Source organism: Lemur catta, chromosome 2, assembly GCF_020740605.2.
Source record: "Lemur catta isolate mLemCat1 chromosome 2, mLemCat1.pri, whole genome shotgun sequence".
Lineage (NCBI taxonomy): Eukaryota > Metazoa > Chordata > Mammalia > Primates > Lemuridae > Lemur > Lemur catta.
In genome coordinates, this window is record NC_059129.1 from 98803617 (window position 1) to 98822107 (window position 18491).

General features: G+C 40.6%; 1 protein-coding gene across 1 annotated transcript in view; it reads right to left on the reverse strand.

The window, feature by feature from the left end:
- Positions 1–18491, reverse strand: part of LOC123633112 (prolyl endopeptidase) — a 136632-nt gene that overhangs the window by 109533 nt on the left and 8608 nt on the right. The window contains exon 2 of the mRNA XM_045544099.1: positions 16526–16600. Coding sequence (XP_045400055.1) covers positions 16526–16600 — 75 coding nt within the window. The remainder of the gene's footprint in view (positions 1–16525; positions 16601–18491) is intronic.

An 18491-nucleotide genomic window follows, 5' to 3' on the forward strand; every position in this document is an offset into this window, starting at 1 on the left:
ATCACAAGAGCAAACAGACAACCTACAGAATGGGAGAAAATATTTGCATGTTACACATCCGATAAAGGGCTAATAACCAGAATCTACAGAGAACTCAGAAAAATGAGCAAGAAAAAATCAAACAACCCTATCAAAAAGTGGGCAAAGGACATGAACAGAAACTTTTCAAAAGAAGTCAGACTAATGGCCAGCAAACATATGAAAAAATGCTCAAAGTCTCTAATCATCAGGGCAATGCAAATCAAAACCACAATGAGATATCACTTATCTCCAGTGAGAATGGCCTTTATCAAAAAGTCCCAAAATGAAAAATGTTGGTGTGGCTGCAGAGAGATAGGAACACTCATACACTGCTGGTGGGATTGCAAACTAGTACAACCTCTGTGGAAAGTAATACGGAGATACCTCAAAGACCTGCAAGTAGAACTGAACTACCATTTGATCCAGCAATCCCTTTCTGGGCCTATACCCAAAGGAACAAGAGACATTCTATAAAAAAGACATCTGCACTGGAATGTTTATAGCAGCACAATTCACAATTGCAAAAATGTGGAAACAACCCAAGTGTCCATCAATACATGAGTAGATTAATAAAATGTGGTATATATATACCATGGTGTTCTGCTCAGCCACAAAAAACAATGATGATATAGCAGCTCTTGTATTATCCTGGATAGAGCTGGAGCCCATTCTACTAAGTATCATAAAAATGGAAAAAGAAGCACCACATGTACTCATGATCAAATTGGTATTAACTGATCAAAACTTATGTGCACATATAGTAGTAACATTCATCAGGTATTGGGCAGGTGGGAGGGGGAGGAGGGGATGGGTATATTCATACCTAATGGGTGCAGTGCACACCATCTGGGGGATGAACATGCTTGAAACTCTGACTTGGGTGGGGCAAAGGCAATATTTGTAACCTAAACATTTGTACCACCATAATATGCTGAAATAAAAAAATAAAATAAAATATTCGTTGCAGCAAAAAAAATAGGAAACAGTCTAAGTTTCCATCAGTAGAAGAATGAATAATAGTGATGTACTCATAGAAGGAAATACTATATACAGCAGTAAAAGGAACTATATTTCTTAAGAGATCAATCTCAAAAACAACGCTGAATGAAAGAAGCAAGGTACAGAAGGATATGAAAAGAAGAGTGTTTAGGTAACTTTTAGGGTCTGGAAAACAACTTATATAGTGTTTATGTTTATATTGTCTTTTTATGTATCCATGCAAACATGACAAACAGTGATGGTGCTTATCTCAGGGAGGAAAGGACATATAGAAACGGGAAAAGAGGGTTCAACCAGAGCCTCAAATGTATATGATGTCCTTTTTATTAATGATCTGATCTGTCTCTATGATAGAAATCTATCACTATTAGAAGGTGTTTTATCCTAAATACAATGAGGTATTTGGGATTGAATCCTGGAATGGAAAAAAGGACTTTACAGTTGTTCCTTGGTATGCTTGGGGGATTGGTTCCATGACTTCTGCACATGCCAAATTCTGCATAGACTCAAGGCCTGCAGTTGGCCCTGCAGAACTTTCATATAAGAAAAGTCGGCCCCTGTATATTGGGGTTTCACATTCCATGAATCCTATATTTTTGATCCATATTTGGTTGAAAAAAATCTGTATGTTTAAGTGGACCTGTGCAGTTCAAACCCGTGTTGTTCAAGGGTCAATTGTAGTTGGAAAAACTGGTGAAATCCAAAGTGAACTGGATTAGCTGGATGTGGTGGCATGCACCTGTAGTCCTAGCTACTGGGGAGGCTAAGGTGGGAGGGTGGCTTGAGCCCAGGAGTTCAAGGTTACAGTGAGCTATGATTACACCACTGCACTCCAGCCTGGGTGATAGAGTGAGACCCTGGCTCTTAAAAAAAAAAAAAAAAGATATGCTAGAATTACAAATAAAATCTGGAGTTTAATAAATAGAATGTACCAGTGTTAATTTCTTAGTTTTGACAAATTTACAATGGTAACGGGTTAACATTAGAGAAAACTGGGTGAAAGGTATACAAAGACTCTGTATCATCTTTGCAACTTTTTAAAAAATCTAGTTATTCTCAAATAAAATATCTATTAATAAAAAAGAAAACTGCTAATAGAGATTATAAGTGCTCTCATCCCAAAGAAATGGTTAAGTATGTGAGGTAATGCACATGTTAAATAGCTTGATTTAGCTATTCTACAATTTATACATACATCGAAACATGTTGTACATTATAAATATATACAATTTTCATTTGTCTATTTAAAAAATTATATAGTTATATAATGCAGATGTAGGCTGATTGCTCCATATCTCAATATATAATTCTAAGTCTTGCCTTTTTAAATGGAAGACTAAATAAAAAAATACAGTTAACCGAAAAAAAAATACTCAAATCTTTTTACAAGTCTTACATAAATGAATAAAAATGATGCCTATGGTTACTCATGAAATACTTATACAAAACACCACAATGTGCACCATGGTGATTAACAACATGAATTAGGGATAAAGATAAGTGCTACAGAAGAATAAATGAAAAGGAAGATACTTCCAGGATGGGGCAGGTGGGCTGGGAGAAGTGTGGTCTGCAGACAGTCAAGATGACCAGGAGGGACTTTCAGGTAGGAGATCAGCTTGGGCATGTATCATCCTCCCCTCTTCTGAAATACCTATGAAAACTAGGGAGGGTGCTGTCTACATCCCACAAACTTTCAGGAGTTTCTGCTCCAAGCAATATACATAGGACCTGGTTAAAGCAATTGCCACAGGCTTTAGGAGAAAGTGGTTTGTGTCCCACAAGGCCCAGCAGAAAACCACGATCCCGACCTAAGTGAGGGCCTGACAGCATCCAGAAGGCCACAGGGGGTGACACAGTGGGACCTCCATCACTTTAGCAGAATTCAGAAGTGACTCTTCAAGTGCAAGGATAGCCCCATCAACAAGAAGCCAAGAGAGGTGGTAAAGCGAACCCCTGAGGCCGCAGGACTTAGGGCCAGGAGGGCAGGGCAGTCACACAGAAAACTGGAGGCAGGTCATGCCAAACAGAGAATTAAATGCAGCTGCTTTTCAGGAAACAAGTCTAGAAATTGAAACTATAAAGAACTGGAATAATGAACTTCCCAAGGCTGATATCTATACCAAAGAATCTATACCCCCCCAAGAAAGAATGCCCCTTATTTTCCATTTCTCACTGAATGCTTACAGATAAAATCAAAGGAAACCTGAAACCCCCAAAAGAAAAGCTTGCTCAGGACACAGTTGTGAGACCTTGCAGTGACTGCCTCTAAGGGACCTGGGTCGGGGGAGAACCCCGGCCACCTGGCGGTCCAACCGCAACCCCACCCCACACGACCCCCCGACTGCCATCCGCCCTGGGTGGCCCCACCTCTGTGGTTCCCCCGGCACGGCTCAGCCTCCTTGGTCCCTGCACAGCTCCCTCTGCGGTTCCCACTCCACGGCGTGACCCTGTGGCTCCACACAGGTGGCTTCTGCCCTCCCTCCAGGCCGCAGCTCCACCCCTGAGGCTTCACCACAGGGCCTGGAACTCTGCCCCCAGGCTCCATTGCAGCCGCTGAGTCTGTCTCCGCCCCAAGGCTCCAGTGCTCCTGCTGCGTCTGCAACTCCACTGGATGAGATTGCAGTGCTCTGTCTGAACCTCCAGACTCCACTCCCAAGTCTCTACTGGTGCCGCTGGGCTGGCAGAACCGCCCCGAGGTCCAACATCCACCAGGAAGCCTCTGGTCTCTAGCTGCCATTACACCTGAACCCAGTTCAAGCAAATGCCCACAGCATGGACACCCAAAACCACAGCCTAGATAGCTTCACCCAGCTGTCACTGTCACTGAGGAGACCCTGAGCAGAGTATTCCCCCACAATGCCAGCCTCCCTGTCAACAGTCTTCCCCAGCCCCCAACTCGAGCTTCCAGGATGATCTGGGGAACAACCTACTACCCTGCAGGAAGATCCAGCACTGGCTTGACCTGTGACAATCACAGGGGAACAGGAGAAAACACCGTTGCACTACAGGCTCTCAGTGTGCCTGCCCATTCCCTGCTGGGTCAATATTCCAGAGTAAGACACACAAGTGCCATCTAGGGACTTTCCCTTCCTGCCACTAAGCAGGAAAGTTCCCAGCGAAGGAGAACAGGTGCCCTGCAAACCTATCAACCCTGAAGAGACAGAAGAGGATACAGATGAGAACAAACCAGCAAAATAACTACAGCAACATGAAAAAACAAAACAGTTTGACAACCCCAAGGGATCAAAATGTATCTGCAGTAGTGAACCCCAACCAAACGTAAATTGTCAAAACATCAGAAAAGGAATTCCGAATGTGGGTAGCAAATAAGATGAATGAAATTGAAGAGAAAGTTGAAAACCAACAAAAGGAAGCAAAAAAAAAAAAAAAAATTTCAGGGAATCAAGGAAAAAATGAAAAGTCACTAAAGAGCTAGACAACATAAGACAGCATACAACAGAACTTAAAAAAAATGAAAGAGTCATTTAGGGAATTTCAAAATACAGCAGAAAGTTTCAAAAACAAACTAAACCAAGCAGAAGAAAGAACTTCAGAGCTTGAAGACAAGGCTCTCTGACTAACCTAATCAGTCAAAGATGCAGAAAAGATAATAAAGACAGAACAAGCATTCAGAGAAATATGGGACTATGTGAAGCGAACTAATATACAAATTATAGGTATCCCTGAGGGAGAAGAAAAAAGAGCAAAACGCATGGAAAATCTATTCAAAGGAATTATTGAGGAAAACTTCCCTAGCATCATCACAGATTCAGATATAGGATGGTCACTGAACACCAGGAAGATTCATACCGAATAGGACATCTCTCAAAACACACAGTCATCAACTTGGCCAAAGTCAAAATGAAAGAGGAACTGCTACAAGCTGCAAGATGAAAGCAACAACTAACCTACAAAGTAAAACCCATCAGGCCAACAGGAGACTACTCAGTGGAAACCTTACAAGCCAGGAGGGATTGGGGGCCCATCTTTAATCTTAAACAGAACAACTGCCAGACAAGATTCTTGTACCCTGCAAAACTAAGTTTCATAAAAAATAGAGAAATGAAGACTTTTTCAGACAAGCAAATGCTACGGGAATTTGTCACTACTAGATCTGCCTGACTCCTGTAGGCTCAAAACTGCATTATGCAGGGATCAGCACAATAGATACCCACCAGTGTAAAACCACCCAAAGCTAAAGCTCACAGATCTTTTAAGAGAATAGTACAAGAAGGAAAACAAAGCAATAAGGTACCATCCAACATGATGAGCAGAACAGCATCCCACATATCAATATGAACACTCAACATAAATGGTCTGAATGCCGCATTAAAAAGACACAGACTGGCTGAATGGATGAAAAAATAAAACCCAAGTATCTACTATTTCCAGGAAACACATCTAACCCACAAGGACTCACACAGACTCAAGATGAAGGAATGGGAAAAATATTCCACGCAAACAGACATGAAAAGAGAGCAGGTGTAGCCATTCTCATATCACACAAAATTGACTTTAAATCAACAATGGTAAAGAAAAATGAAGATGGTCATTATATAATGGTAAAGGGAGCAATTCAACAAGAAGACATAACAATCCTAAATATATATGTACCTAACACAGGAGCTCTCAGATTCATAAAGCAAATCCTAGTAGATCGAAGCAGAGATTAGCAGTACCATCAAAATTGCTGGGGACCTTAAAACCCCACTGAGGGAGCTGGACAGATCATCAAAGCAGAAAATAAATAAAGAAACAATGGACTTAAACAGGACTCTAGGACAAATGGGCCTAACAGACATTTACAGAACATTCTACCCTAGAACTACTGAATATACATTCTTCTCATCAGCACATGGAATATTTTCCATGATGGATTGTATCTTAGGTCATAAAACATGTTTCAGCAAATTCAAAAAAAATTGAAATCTTGCCATGTATCTTCTCAGACCACAATGGAATAAAACTAGAAACCAATTCCAGGAGAAACACTCAGATCTACACAAAGTCATGGAAACTAAACAACCTGCTGCTGAACACTCTTTGGCTCAATGATAAAATTAATATGGAAACCAAAAGATTCCTCGATTTGAAAGACAAATGGGACACAAGTTACCAAAATCTTTGGGATGCAGAAAAACCAGTCCTTATGGAAAATTCATAGCTTTAAATGCCTACATCAGAAAGACATAAAGATCACTAATAAACAACCTAATGTCACATCTCAAAGAACTAGAAAAGAGCAAACCAAACCCAAAGCCACCAGAAGAAAAAAAATAATACTGAGAGCAGAACTAAATGAAATGGGAATCAAACAAACAATACAAAGGATCAATGAAACAAAAAGTTAGTTTTTGAAAAGATAAACAAAATCGATAGATCTCTTGATAGATTAATTAGAAGTAGAAGAGAAAGGACCCAAATAAGCTCAATCAGAAATGAGAAAGGAGATATTATAACGCATTCCACAGAAATACAATATACCATCCATGAATACTACAAAATCCCTACGCACATATAAGATGTAGAGGAAATGGACAAATTCCTGGAAACATACAACCTCCCAAGACTCAATCGTAAGAAAGAGAAACCCTGAACACACCAATAATGAGCAGAGAGACTGAAGTAGTAATTAAAAATCTCCCAAAAACAAAAAAAAAGCCCCAGACTAGATGGATTCACAGCCAAATTCTGCCGGACCTACAAAGAAGAACTGGTACCCATCCTACAGAAATTATTCCACAACATCAAGAAGGAGGGAATCCTCCCTAACTCACTGTATGAAGTCAGTATCACCTTGATACCAAAGCCAGGAAAGGACACAAAAGAAAAAGAAAACTGTAGACCAATGATCACTTTTGAATATAGATGAAAAATCCTCAACAAAATACCAGGAGACCAAATTCAACAGCACATCAAAGAAATAATTCACCATGATCAAGTGGGCTTCATGGCGGGGATGCAAGGATGGTTCAACATATGTAAATCAATAAATGTGATTCACCACATACACAAAAGTAAAAGCAAAGGCCATATGATCATGTCATAGATGAAGAAAAAGCATTCAACAAAATCCAGCATCCTTTCATGATAAAACCCCTCAACAAACTAGGCATAGAAGGGACATACTGCAAAATTATAAAAGCCATGTATTACAAACCCACAGGCAACATCATACTGAATGGCTGAAGTTGAAAGCATTGCTGACAAGAACTGGAACAAGACAAGGGTGCCCACTGTCACTCCTTTATTCAAGATAGTGCTGGAAGTCCTAGCCAGAGCAATCAGGCAAGAGAAAGAAATAAAGTGTATCCAGATCAGAAAAAAGGAGGTCAAACTATCGCTTTTTTCTGACGATATGCTCTTGTATCTAGAAAACTCCAAAGACTCCACCAAAAGACTCCTAGAATTCACAAATAAATTCAGCAAAGTCTCAAGTCACAAGTCAATGTATAGTAATCAGTAGCATTTCTATATACTAGTAACAGTTAAGCAGAGAGTAAAATCAAAGACTCAATACCATTCATAGCAGCTACAAAGAAAATAAAATACTTGGGAATATACTTAACTAAAGAGGTGAAAGATCTCTACAAGGAGAACTATGAAACACTGATGAAAGCAATTGCAGATGACAAAAAAAAAAGGGGAAAACATCTCCTGTTCATGAATTGGCAGAATCAATGTTGTTAAAATGTCCATACCGCCCAAAGTGATTTACAGTTTCAACACAATCCCCTTCAAAATACCAACCTCATATGTCACAGATCTAGGAAAAATAATTCTATGTTTCATTTGGAACCAAAAAAGAGCCTAAATATCCAAAGCAATCTTAAGGAAAAAGAACAAATCTGAAGACATCATATTACAAGATTTTAAATTATACTGCAGGGCTATAGTAACCAAAACAACATGGTACTGGTACAAAAGTAGAGTCACAGACCAATGGAACAGAACAGAGAACCCAGATATAAAACCATCTACCAACAACCAACTGATCTTTGACAAAGAAGTTAACTATATACACTGATGAAAGGAAGCCCTCTTCAATAAATGATGCTGAGAAAACTGGACAGTCACATGCAGAAGAATGAAACAGGATCCCTATCTCTCACCACTCACAAAAATTAATTCAAGATGGATAAAAGACTTAAATGTAAGGCATGAAACCATAGCATTATAGAAGAACATGTATAAAAAACTCTTTTAGACATCAGCCTAGGCAAAGAATTTATGACTAAGACCCCAAAGACAATTACAGCAAAAACAAAAATAAATAAATAAATAGGACTTGATTAAATTAAAAAGCTTCTATGCAGCAAGGAAAATAATCAACAGAGTAAACAGCCTACAGAATGAGAGAAAATATTTGCAAACTATATATCTGATAAAGGGCTAAATATCCAGAATCCTCAAAGAAGTCAAATCAGCAAGAGAAAAATAAACTGCACCATTAAAAAGTGGGCAAAAGACATGAAGAGAAGTTTTTCAAAAGAAAATAGACAAATGGCCAACAAACATGAAAAAATGCTAAACATCATTAACCATCAGGGAAATGCAAATTAAAACCACAATGAGATATCATCCTACCCCTGTCTGAACGGCCATTACTAAAAAGTCAAAAAACAATGGATGCTGGTATGGATGCAGAGAGAAAGGAACGCTTATACACTGTTGGTGGGACTGCAAATTAGTACAACCTCTCTGGAAAACAGTATGGAGATTTTTCAAAGAAATAAATATAGACTTACCATTCCAGCCAGCAATCCCACTACTGGGTATCTACCCAAAGGAAAATAAGTTATTTTAACAAAAATGCACTCGAATGTTTATTGCAGCACAATTCACAATCACAAAGATATGGAATCAACCTAAGTGCCCATCAATTCATGAGTAGAGTAACAAAATGTGGTGTGTATATATGAAATATGTATACACTCCACCATGGAGTACCATTTGGCCATAAAAAGGAATGAAATAATGTCTTTTGCAGCAACTTGGAATGGAATTGGAGATCATTATCCTAAGCGAACTATGTGAGGAATGAAAAAACAAACACTACATGTACCTCTAATAACTGGGAACAAATTGATGGGTACACATGGACACAGAGAGATACAAAAGTCACTGGAAATTAAGAAGGAGGCAGTGGAGAGGAGGAGAGGGGTAAAAACTTACCTAGTGAGTACAAATGCACACTCTATGTGGGTGATGGGCACACTAACAATCACTTACTTAAGCATTATAAAAGCTATCCATATAATAAAAGCATTTGTACCCTCTTAATATTTTGAAATAAAAAAAAAAACCTATTACGGAAAACAAGAAAAAGGAGAAAGGAAAAAAAAAAAAAGGAAAGCAGTACTTAAAAGAGAGGAGTGGCCCACTATCAGCAACTTCCTCATACTTTTGACAATTACCCCATCCAGAGATCAGAAAGAAGTTGTTATCCAAATACATATTTCAATTGTGGACTTAGGAGAAGTATGTTTACAAACTGTAATAAGGTTAAACATTCCCACTGGAGGTAATAAGATATTTAAGACCTTAGAAATCTTAGAGATTGAGATAATACGTGGTGGTATATTTACTGAAAGCATTTCTCGTCTCCACTAGAGAAGGGGTGACATAACAGCAGTAATTCTCAATCCGGGTCCCTCCATGAAACATTAATGAATGGGTGGAAAGCACTTCATAGGCCAGTTTTGCCAGAGGGGCTCACAAGGTACTAATTAAAAGGGATACTATGAAACAGCTTTGAAGTAATCTTTGGCCTAGTTTAATCACTACATTTTAGAACAATGAAACCACACTTACAAGTCACGGTTCCATAGAAAAATCAATGCTCAGAATGTATCTTTTTGTGAAAAACCTAGAATTCAAAAGGAAAATTGGCTTAGTTGTGTGGATGAAAATAGAGATAAGAGTCCTTATAATTCAACATTCTGACTAAGCAAGGAGGGAACTAGAGTCAGGACTGTGTCCCATACATCTAAGCAGCAGTGCCCAACCAGCACTGCCCCAGCAGCGCTACCTTCGTCTGACCGCAGCTTTGCTGTATACATAAAATGAATTTTTGCATACATTTTCTCACTTGGGTGCCATTACACCTTGGAGATAAATGAATGAACATGATTTTAGTCTTTTTATGGATTCAGAAAATGAATCCCAGATTAGGAAGCCTACGAGGGCCACAGAACAAGAAAATAGAAGAACAGGGGTTACAGTTTGTGTCTTCTGACTTCTAGTTCCATCTGTTAACAGTCCACTCCTCCACACTGCTTCACAACAGAAGCAACACTAGAAACGCCTCCAAACTCACAGGATGAAGGGAGTATCCACAAAGAAGATATTCCCAGTTTGTTCCTGAAGTCTTCAAAGAACACTGTGCACCCAAACCAGCCTTTTGCACCTTTAATTTCTGATGTTCGTCAGCTCTGACAGTAAGCTTTAACTGCTGTTTTTGTCTTAGACACGTTCAACTCGCCCCTCATGCACTGGGAGTCCTGGGAGCTAGTGTCCATTCCACTGGCTTCCCTTCAGCCTGACAATGCAGTGACGAGATGGGCAATGCAGTGGGACAGACGAGTCCCTGCATGACTAGCTTAGCACTAGGTCCCCCAGAGGCTGGCTCTGGACCCAGGCTAGGGAAAGCACCCGGTCCAGGCAGACCAAGGCCAGACTGATCCCAGAACAGAGCAGAAACTCCTCATACTACACACTTTTAGGGTTAACCTTAAAGAACAAAAACAAAAGCCGGCAAACAAACAAAGAACATGACTTGAGGACAGACAAGGAAGGGTACCAGAGAATACAGATGTTTACTGCCCTAAACTGTTCCCTACTGACCTGTGTGACATTAAAATTTCCACACAGAAATCCTAGGATGTTTAAATATTCTAGAGATGATCAAAAGTCCTTTAGGTTTAAATCTTTCCTGCCAGGGAAAGAACAGTCCTGGGACAGGGGGAAAAAGAAGGTGACATTTCCAGATTTCTTACCCTGCAATCCTGGAGGGTTTCTGTCCCCTACTTTCCACAGCCCCTTGCCTACCTCTAACTATGCAGTCAGTGAGCGGATGGGAGGGAGAGCATGCATGTTCTAGAAAAGAAAATCTGTATTGCATATTTCTCTGATACTCTCTGAAACAAATGGTTCTCTTATTTTTAGAAGACATGAATATATACAAAAACACCTTTTTTTTTTTTCCCTGATTCCTGTTAGAGTTCTCTTTTCAACATCCACAAAGTAAATGGTACTGTTGTTACTCTCACTTTACCCAAGGCAGCTCTCAGGAAAAAAAAAAATTTAGTCATTAGACATATGTAGCTGATAGTCTACATTTGGTTAACTCATGTGCCCCAGCCCTGGACACAGTTCTATAAAAGCCAGACTTGACAATCAATTATAGTTAAGGCAGCTATGCCTTAAAAGTATACATTTTTCCTTTCTCTGTGTACCTGTCCTCCCGCAACTTAGTAACTTCTGAAATATTCAGCTAAAGGGCTGAAGACACAATAAGATAGGGAGTGAGGTTTCAAGGATATTGCTTCTATCTGGACCTTGAGATTGCAAAACTAAGCCAGAGAAGTAAAAAGTAGAATTCATCCCTATCAGGAAGCAAATGGTACAATGTGGACTGTCTGGCACCACCTGGGTAAAGAGGCCAGGAAGAATAAATACTAATTCAGTATTCCCCCAGTGATCTGAGAGACAATATCAACAAAGCAGGGCTGAGGGGGAAGAACATTCCCCTTGCCAGTATATCCCAAATCTCTGCCATTTCCCCTGGATGTGAGGTCCATCTCCCTGGTAGAGGACATATATTGATGTTTGAAAATCTCTGGATTTGGCAACTGAACCACCACTGATCTTCACGAAAACAGTTTATATTGACAGGAGATGTTACTGGGAGTGGTGACAAAGAAAAGGGGAGTTTCAACTCTATCAAGAGGCATGGAGAGCGGCTTGTGGACGGCCCATGTACAGTCAGATCTGAACAGGGCACATCTGAAGGGGCCAGGAGACTAAAAGGAAGCAGGCGTTCGGGAAGAGCTAATGCAAAGTGTGGGGTTTGGGGTTTGCTTGCTTGTTTGCCACGGGTAAGTATGTATACTAGAGGGAAATTTAGGAAGGTAAAGATTAGGAAGTCAACCACATGCACATTAATGTCAGGGAGTGGCGGGGGCGGGGGTAGGGGGAACAGAGCCTTGTTATTAGTAAAGGAAACTTAAGTGAGCAAAACACCAGTGTGCAGCAAGACTGCTGCAAACTTCCTTCTACAAGCTGCAGAAGACAACCTGGAAATGCCTGGGGAATGCAAAGCATGGGCTGACTGTTGGAATCTGCCTATCTAATCTTCAAATTATTTTTAAGGACTGCAAACCTCCTTCTCTGGTTACTTCCATGGTTACTGTAACATCCCATTCATACCAGTGAGATTTCACTGTGGTTCATGCTCTTCTCTCACTAGGTGTCTAAAGTATATTTAACCCAGAGCTTTTCTTTTAGTTTTGGTGTTTAGTTTGTATTTCCAAACAGATTTTCTCAGAACAGTTTTTACAAAGGTATTTTTAAGTTGTAATAATTCAGAGCACCCGAATCTTATGTCCTTCTCTCACTTAAAATTCTACCACATGCACTTTTTCATATGAGTAAGCAATCTTTACAGCCCAACATTTTAATAGATTCATACTACTTCATCAAGCAGATGCACTGTTATGCTTCACTATTGTCAAAAATGATTGTTTTCAATTTTTCACTATTATAAACAATGCCCCAAACTAGCCCTTTTCTGTATCTCCACATTTCTAACAGTGACACGACTGCTGTCCCAATAGGCTTGACATCTCCTCTTCATTCTCAAATATTTGCTTTTTGTTGCTGCTATCAAATGGGTTCTTTTTTCATTATTGATGGTATAAATGACTGCTACTGATTTTATATTTATTTTATACCTAGCCATTTTATTGAATTCACTAATTCTAATAAGTTTTTAATTATTTCTCTTACATTTTCTAGATATATAATCATACAATCTACAATTAATGATAATTTCATTTTCTTCCCTACCAAATTTTGGTTCATCTATTATCGTATTGGTCAAAGCTTTGCAAAACATATAAAAATAGTAGTGACAGGGAACATTCTAGCCTAGTGTTTAAGTTGTTATTTTGAATAATATTTGCCATCTTATTCAAGCATTTATTCCTACTTTAAGTTTTGGATTTTAATTTCTTTTTAATGTCAATTAGGATAATTATATAGCTTTATTTAATCTATTAATATTATTAAACTATTCTTGAATTCCTGTGGTAAATTCTGCTTTTATTTATCTCCCTTACATCTATATTTATAAGAAAGGTTGGTCCATGTTTTCGTTGTCCAATACAGTAGCCGTGTGTGCCTCTTGAGCAACTGAAATGTGGCTACTCTGAATTGAGATGTGCTGTAAACACATTCTAATGCACACTGGATTTTGAAAACTTAATTTGAAAAATATTAAGATATTTTACAACGATGATATGTTGAAATGACTGGAGTATAGTAGAATAAATAATACACATTATTAAAATTAATTCTAAGTTACAAGTCTGCCCTGATATTCTTTTATAAAGGATATAGCTGTTAACTGCCAGGCACTGTCGGAATTGGCTAACCTATATTCAACACTAGATTAAAACAAAGACCTACTGATAGCATTTCAGATCTTATAAAAGATTTACAAATGCTTCTTACTTCCTGACTGGTTTTTATGGAAAATGTAAAAAGCAGCTTTTTCTTTGTTTTAGAGTCTGCAAAGATTCTCCTGTTTACACCAAGGTATGGCTAATGGTGTCTATGCTAACAACTATGAGTAGAAAACATTTGTGCTGCTTTTCTGCTCATTTGTAACACACACTCTACCTTTTCAGTCTGAGACCAAAATTTAACTCATCAGATCCCAGGGGATATACTAGCCTCATCGGTAACAAGCCTGTTTAGAGAGGAGTGAGAAAGGTATGTATGGAAGACGCACAGGGAAAGCCTAAGCTGCCCTGGTTATGCTGTCTGCACAGATCAGCGTGGGAGGGGGGTGGCCAAAGGTCCAGGCATGAGCGCCTACAGAATTGCATGGCAAGCACAGACGTGAATAAATTCCTATAGCTTGCATCCATAAAGCTATTACTCCCAGAGTCTTTTTACTTTTATTTAGTTTTTACTGTGTGATACCCACCCGGGCTACCTGGGTTCCACTCCTGACTACACACTTACTAACTGAGTGATTATGGACAAGTTACTTAACCACTCATACCTCAATTTCTTCATCTATAAAATGAGGAGAATAAAAATATCTATTTCAGAGTTTGAGAATTAAATAAGATAGGATATGCAAAGCTCCCAGTAAAGTTCCTGGGATCCAATATATGTATACATCCAATAAATGGATACCACAGTGTACACTCCAATATCATCTTCAATCAAGGGCTGACTGTAAGATCACTAATTAGCAAAGCTTCATCCACTAATTGGAAGCTTGACATCAATAATACATGGCTTGTCATCATCCACAGATGAGCAGTCATTATCAACTAAGGAACAGCAAAGTGCGCATTCATTAACACATAAAACCTGGGTCATTTTGGCAGTGCTGAATCCCTCAGTCACCATCAAAGGCTGAAGGAATCCAGGTTGTACCCGATACCTCAGGCAAAGAAACCATGTCCTTGGGGACAGTTTGCCAAGAGATGCACAGAAGTTTGTTCTCTTCCCTGGTGCTTCCTATCCATTATAGGTTACGCAGCCGCCTATGACTCTCCACTCCTAAGACCAACCCCTGTCTCAGCGAGGCCCAGTGCTGGATGGTCAAAGTGACCCATGGCAGAGAGGCAGTGAGGAAGTGACCCTACACCTGCTCCCCACTCCCTTGTCTTACCTGCACGGCTAGAGCCTTCACCACTCCTAAAGATACTCATCTGTTTCTCCCTTCAGAATTTCTACCCACCCACATCTACAATCCAGTGCTTCATAAAAGAAATTAAAAGCCACTTATTGTTCTTACTCATGAGACTTTCATCTTTCTTGAAGGGAATTAGAGAAGGGAGAAAATGTAGGCTTGCAGACAGAAGCAAAAAACCATTAGAAAATCTCAAAATGGTAGTGTGCTCACTTCAGGGACAAAGGATGAAATAGAAGTTGTAAGAGCTTTGTGGTGGGCAAAGGAGGAGAGAGACGCTAGTCACAAAGCACAGGTGGGGAAGGTCGAAAGGAAAGCGGGCAAGCCAGTGCATGAGAATAAATGAAGAAGAAACAAGAGGATCGTGAGATTTGCTCCTGCCTCTACCTTCTCCTCTCCCATAGATCATCATGCCTCAGCTTCGCTCTTCACCCCACTCCTTTGCTTGTCATGGTGGGGAGGTGGGCAAGGGGAGAATCCCAATTCCACCGGCCAGGTCCACACCAGGAGGGGATGCTTCCCTGGCAAATCTGAATTCAAATCTCCAGAGAACACTGGAATACATGGTGGTAATGGACCACGAGACACACAGGGCCCTAAGACTCAGGCTCTCGAGGCTGCCTGAAAACTACCCAGAGTGCATTTAACACTGTTTTTTTCAAATGGGAAATGTACTTTGGAATTCTAAGGAAGCTCAAATAAATTTCTGGCATGGTGAGCAGATTAGAAACTGTAATACATACTAAGCGATATGCACTATGGCAAAGAGTCCAAGAACTTAAGGTGAACTTGAGAAACACTATTCCCCCACCCAAGAAAACATAATTAACCAAATAAAGTATATAGAAATGACAAGTCCCAGGCACCCCAAGGAGGGACAAATACCTACAGGGCATAGCACTAGGGCCAGTTTCATTAATGAAATGAGACTTCAGCCGGGCCTCGAAATACTATGTGTTTCTCCAAAAGAATATGAAAGCTTTATGTTTTCAGACAGAGCAGAAAATTCTCCTCTCTACCCCTTTACTTCTATAAAATATAAGAATGTTTTCATATTTATAATTTAGTTTTTTTTATAGTTGTTACATTAATGTCAATTGTTACATTAATGTCAATAAGCAATCCAGGGCCAGCATTCAGTTTTCAAGATCTGACATTTGTTTGATATGTAAGATTTTCTTTCCTTTGGAAAAATATAAATTAGGCAATTCTTTCTTCCACATTTTTCTCTAAGCTTTCATTTTTCTTTGGTCAAAATCAGTTTTCCTTCCGATATTTACATTTCAAATAGTTGGTTCATTGGTGTCACTATGTCACTATGGTCCCCTCCTTGAGGACCATAAACATTGCTCAAAATAGTTACGTAATTTTCTCTGGGACTAAGTATGCTTTCACCTTTTCCTTGTGAATCATTTGACAACAAGTGGTGGTATCAACAGGTATACTCACCATCCCATGGCAGAAAACACAGGAAAAAAACACCAAGAAGGAAAAGCTATAGTTACTGACATCTGAAGTTTGGTGCTAGCTACTATGGCTGCCTTATCTTTAATTACGAGCCGAAATTACCTTTGTCTGCTCGCTGTCTGGGTCTTCGAGCCAAGTGTAAGGGTCACAAATTTTATGGCCATGATAATCCTGTACCTGCAAAAGATAAAATGAGGTATTAGAGAATTAGTGTCTAACCCAATTAAAATTGGTATTTTCTGAATGTGAAGGAGAAATAGGAAAGGGACAGACAAAAAAAACTAATTGGCTCACTGGCAACGTATCTGCCCAAATTACCACATGAACCAAAGTTGGCAAGTTCTCAAAGGTGTCAAGCTACCCTTCATGAAAAGAATGTTTTAGCTGGAGAGGGAAGAAAGATGAAAGGTCAGAACAGGAAACTGCTCTGTCTGTACAACACAAAACAAAGACCTGCCACTGTGCTAAAGAAACTTGAAAATGTGCTGTCAGTGGCCAAGCCCACAATGACACAATGCAGTGGGCATGCAAGAAGGGCACGTCTGGGAGGGAGCTAACACACATGTGCTCAGTTTCCTGTTCATGCTGAGCTTCGCAATGATTAGAAAATCTCCCTACGTGATCAGTTTTGCTTTTAAGTCTAAACTGCCAAAAAGCTAGTTACTAATATGCATGTAGTATATGATTCTGACACCAGCTATAAAAGCTGAGTTAAATGCAATGAAAGAACATTTTAAAACTAAAGGCTTCTTTCCTTTTTATTGTTGCGAAATGTTTTCTTTCACTGTTTACAAAAAGAAGGCACAAAAGCATCACTCATTCAGACTACCCTGATATTTGAACAAATAAAATTGCTTGGTGCAAAGCAGAGCCTGGCTGACGGGAGGCCTTCTGGAGTTCCCACCACAAATTCCTGGGCCTGGCCCCACAGACCCCTTGAAGGAGTTCCAATGAACAAGTGGGACAAGTTTTTCACCACTCCCCAGGTGATTATGCCTAAAGAAATGATCTAGGCCAGGTGCAATGACTCACTCCTATAATCCTGGCACTTTGGGAGGCCTAGGTGGGAGGATCGCTTGGGAGCAATAGTTCAAGCCTGGCCTGAGCAACAGAGTGAGACGCTGTCTCTATGGAAAATCAGCCTGCTGTGTGTGGGGGCCCAAGATGGCTGACCAGAGATATCGGTTGCCAGGTCGTCCTGGTGGGAAGGAAGGGTTTCAGGTAAAGGAGAGGGGGAATGGGCACAGCTCAGGTGTAGTTCAGAGGGAAAGGTGCCAGAGCCTGCCAGGGACTTCATGGGAAGAAACTGTGAAGCAGAACAGGAATAAAAACAAGATATCAGCAAAGATCAACCCCAGAGAAGCTCGGAGCCCAGCGCAGAGGGTGGGTGGGGGTTTCATTTCTCCACCCCACATATCCCCCGTGGTCGGCGGGCTGCCGAGTTGTCTGGAAGCCCAAGTGCTGCTACAACCACTGAACAGGGACCTTCTTGAAAATAAAGCACTGGGCTTCCAGCCCCTTCGAGGTCCCCCCACCCCATAACCACGGCCCAGAGCAGAGAAGGCGGGTGCCATACTGCTTTGCCGCCTACAACGTCCCTTAACCAACCCTGGGAGCTCCAGCCCTTCACTTTTCGTACCACCTGTTCCCACACAGTTCCCAACACCTGCCCAGACTGCAGTGGGCTCCGGACAACCTGTGTAATCCCGCGGCTTGGACATTCCACGTGGGCTTCCTTCCAGGGAGACGAACCAGAAGAGCTGGAGTGCCGGCTTTCTTCCATTCCTGCTCTTTTCTTCCTCTGCCCACCACAGCTGAGAGGGCCAATTAAGCCGAGACTTTCAAAAGTGGCTGCCTCCCCTCTGCTGGTGCACCCACCAGTCTGAGGTTTCCAGAGAGTGGGGCCCACACCTTGTTCCTTGAGGACCTGCAGTGGACTCCCGGGTGCTTGATCTGGGACTGCCCTGCCCACCAGCACTGCCCAGGGATACCCGCCTGTGGGTCAGACACACAGGGCAGATCCAAACCCTCAGGACTCAGTCGGGTTGCCTGGGGGCAGGGGGAGATG